The following is a 2,538-nucleotide window of genomic DNA, read 5'->3' as shown; positions in this document are numbered from 1 at the left end:
GCCAACCCAGAGAAAATCTCAGCCATCGCAAGGATGGGCCTGATTCAGAACATAAAGGGGATTCAGCGAATCATAGGGTGCCTCACCGCCCTCAGCCGATTCATCTCGCGCATCGGTGATTGAGGACTCACCCTTTATCGGCTCCTGAAGAAAGCTGATCGCTTCGAGTGGACATCTGAGGCCCAGGAGGCGCTGGACATGGTGAAACTACTTCTGACAAGGCCCCCGATCCTGGTTCCTCCAAGCGACGGAGAATCCCTCCTGCTATACATAGCGGCCACCACAGAAGTGGTCAGCGCCGCCCTGATAGTAGAGCGGGAGGAAGAGGGGCACGCCCTCAAGGTGCAGCGCCCTGTGTACTTCATCAGCGAGGTACTATCCGACTCCAAAACCCGCTACTCCCAAATCCAGAAGCTCCTTTACACCGTTCTCATCACCAAGAGGAAGCTACGCCACTACTTTGAGTCACATCCTGTGATGGTTGTGACATCATTTCCCCTCGGCGAGGTCGTCCAGAGCCAGGACGCCACGGGAAGAACTACAAAGTGGGCACTCGAGCTGATGGATCAAGGCATCACATATGCCTCCCGAACGGTGATCAAATCCTAGGTATTGGCTGACTTCATCGCCGAATGGACCGAGGTCCAGACACCATCGACGGTCGTCGATCAAGAGTACTGGACGATGTACTTTGATGGATCGCTGATGAAAAAGGGCGTCGGTGTGGGGCTAGTCTTCGTATCACCCCTCGGGGTCTGCATGAGGTACATGGTTTGGCTCCACTTCCCCTCATGAAATAACGTGGTCGAATACGAACCACTCGTCAACGGCCTTTGCATCGCCATCGAGTTGGGCATCTGACGCCTCGACATTCGGGGTGACTCTCAGCTAGTCGTTAACCATGTCATGAAGGAGTCAAGCTGCCATGACGACAAGATGGCTGCGTACTGCCAAGAAGTCCGACGGCTAGAGGACAAGTTCGACGGCCTCGAACTCAATCACATCCCAAGGCACCTCAATAAGGCGGCCGACGCACTTGCGAAGGCGGCGTCCGGTCGAGAACCGGTGCTGACGGGCGTCTTCGCCAGCGACCAACACAAACCCTTGGTGCACTATGAAGGGTCAGAGCGGGCCGACGATGGCCCATCTGATCCAGCCCCGGGGGCTGACCAACCGACGGCTCCGCCCGGTACCAATGTCATGGAGCTTGAAGAGGATCCAACGATAGAGCTCGACCCTCTAGACGACTAGAGAACACTCTACCTCGACTACCTCCTCCGTGACACGTAGCTGACAGACAAGACGGAGGCTCGACGGCTCGCATGCCGTGCCAAATCCTTTGTTCTTGTAGAGGGTGAACTCTACAAATGGAGCCACACTGGGATCCTACAGCTCTGTATCCCCATCAAATAGGAAAGACTTCTACTGAGCGACATCCACAGTGGGGCACCATGCCGCGCCGAGAACCTTGGTTGGGAACGCATTTCGACAGGGCTTCTACTGGCCCACTGCAGTAGCCGACGCCGAGCAAATCGTACGCACCTGCGAAGGGTGTCAGTAATACGCTCGACAGACTCACCTCCTGGCCCAGGCACTCCAGATGATCCCCATCACGTGGCCCTTCGCGGTCTGGGCGCTCGACCTAGTTGGGCCTCTCAAAAAGGCGCCCGGGGGCTTCACCCAATTACTTGTCACCGTAGACAAGTTTATGAAATGGATCGTAGCTCGACCGATCTCCGTGATCAAGTCCGAGCAAGCTGTGCTGTTCTTCCTCTACATCATCCATCGCTTTGGAGTACCAAACTCCATCATCACAGACAATGGCACACAGTTCAACTGGCAAGAAATTCATTCGATTCTGCGATGAACAACATATCTGGGTCGATTGGGCTACCATCGTGCACCCCCGAACGAACGGGCAGGTCGAGCGTGCAAACGGCATGCTCCTACAGGGCCTCAAGCCCAGGATCTTCAACCGGTTGAACAAATTTGGTGCACGCTGGGTCACCGAGCTCCCTGCAGTGCTCTGGAGTCTGAGGACAACTCATAGTCGGGCCACCGGCTACATGCCTTTCTTCATGGTCTACGGTTCCGAGGCTGTCCTCCCGACGGATGTCGACTATGGAGCGCCAAGAATCAGAGCGTACGACGAACAGGGAGCCGAGGCATCCCACGAAGACGCCATGGACCAACTAGACGAAGCCCGCGGCATCACCCTCCTCAGTTCGGCCAAGTACCAGCAGGTGTTGCGACGGTACCACGGCCGATGGGTGTGGGACTGAGCCTTCAACGTCGGGACCTTGTTCTCTGCCTCGTGCAAAGCAACAAGGACCGCCACAAGCTCTCCCCACCCTAGGAGGGGCCATACATCATCGTGGAAGTACTCTGGCCAGGCGCCTACAAGTTGAAAACCATCGACGGTGAGGTCTTCACCAACGTCTAGAACATTGAGAAGCTACGTCGTTTTTACCCTTAAATAAACACATACTTTTTCTTATCAGTTCTTTCTTCAGAAATCCCCGATCTTTAGCGACCTCC

The 2,538-nt window shown here is 55.6% G+C and overlaps 1 protein-coding gene across 1 annotated transcript; it reads left to right on the top strand.

The window, feature by feature from the left end:
• Positions 1-1,820: 1,820 nt before the first annotated feature.
• LOC136524463 (uncharacterized) lies at positions 1,821-2,282 on the top strand. Its single transcript, XM_066517831.1, has one exon. The coding sequence runs from the start codon at positions 1,821-1,823 to the stop codon at positions 2,280-2,282; it is 462 nt and encodes a 153-aa protein (XP_066373928.1).
• The last annotated feature ends 256 nt before the right edge of the window (positions 2,283-2,538 follow it).

The sequence above is a fragment of the Miscanthus floridulus genome, chromosome 18, assembly GCF_019320115.1.
Source record: "Miscanthus floridulus cultivar M001 chromosome 18, ASM1932011v1, whole genome shotgun sequence".
Classification (NCBI taxonomy): Eukaryota; Viridiplantae; Streptophyta; class Magnoliopsida; order Poales; family Poaceae; genus Miscanthus; species Miscanthus floridulus.
Note: the sequence above shows the minus strand (reverse complement) of the source record. Positions and strands in the feature narration are given on the sequence as shown.

Coding starts and splice junctions, on each gene's coding strand:
- LOC136524463 (XM_066517831.1), top strand. CDS start 1,821: ATGGCACACAGTTCAACTGGCAAGAAATTCATTCGATTCTGCGATGAA.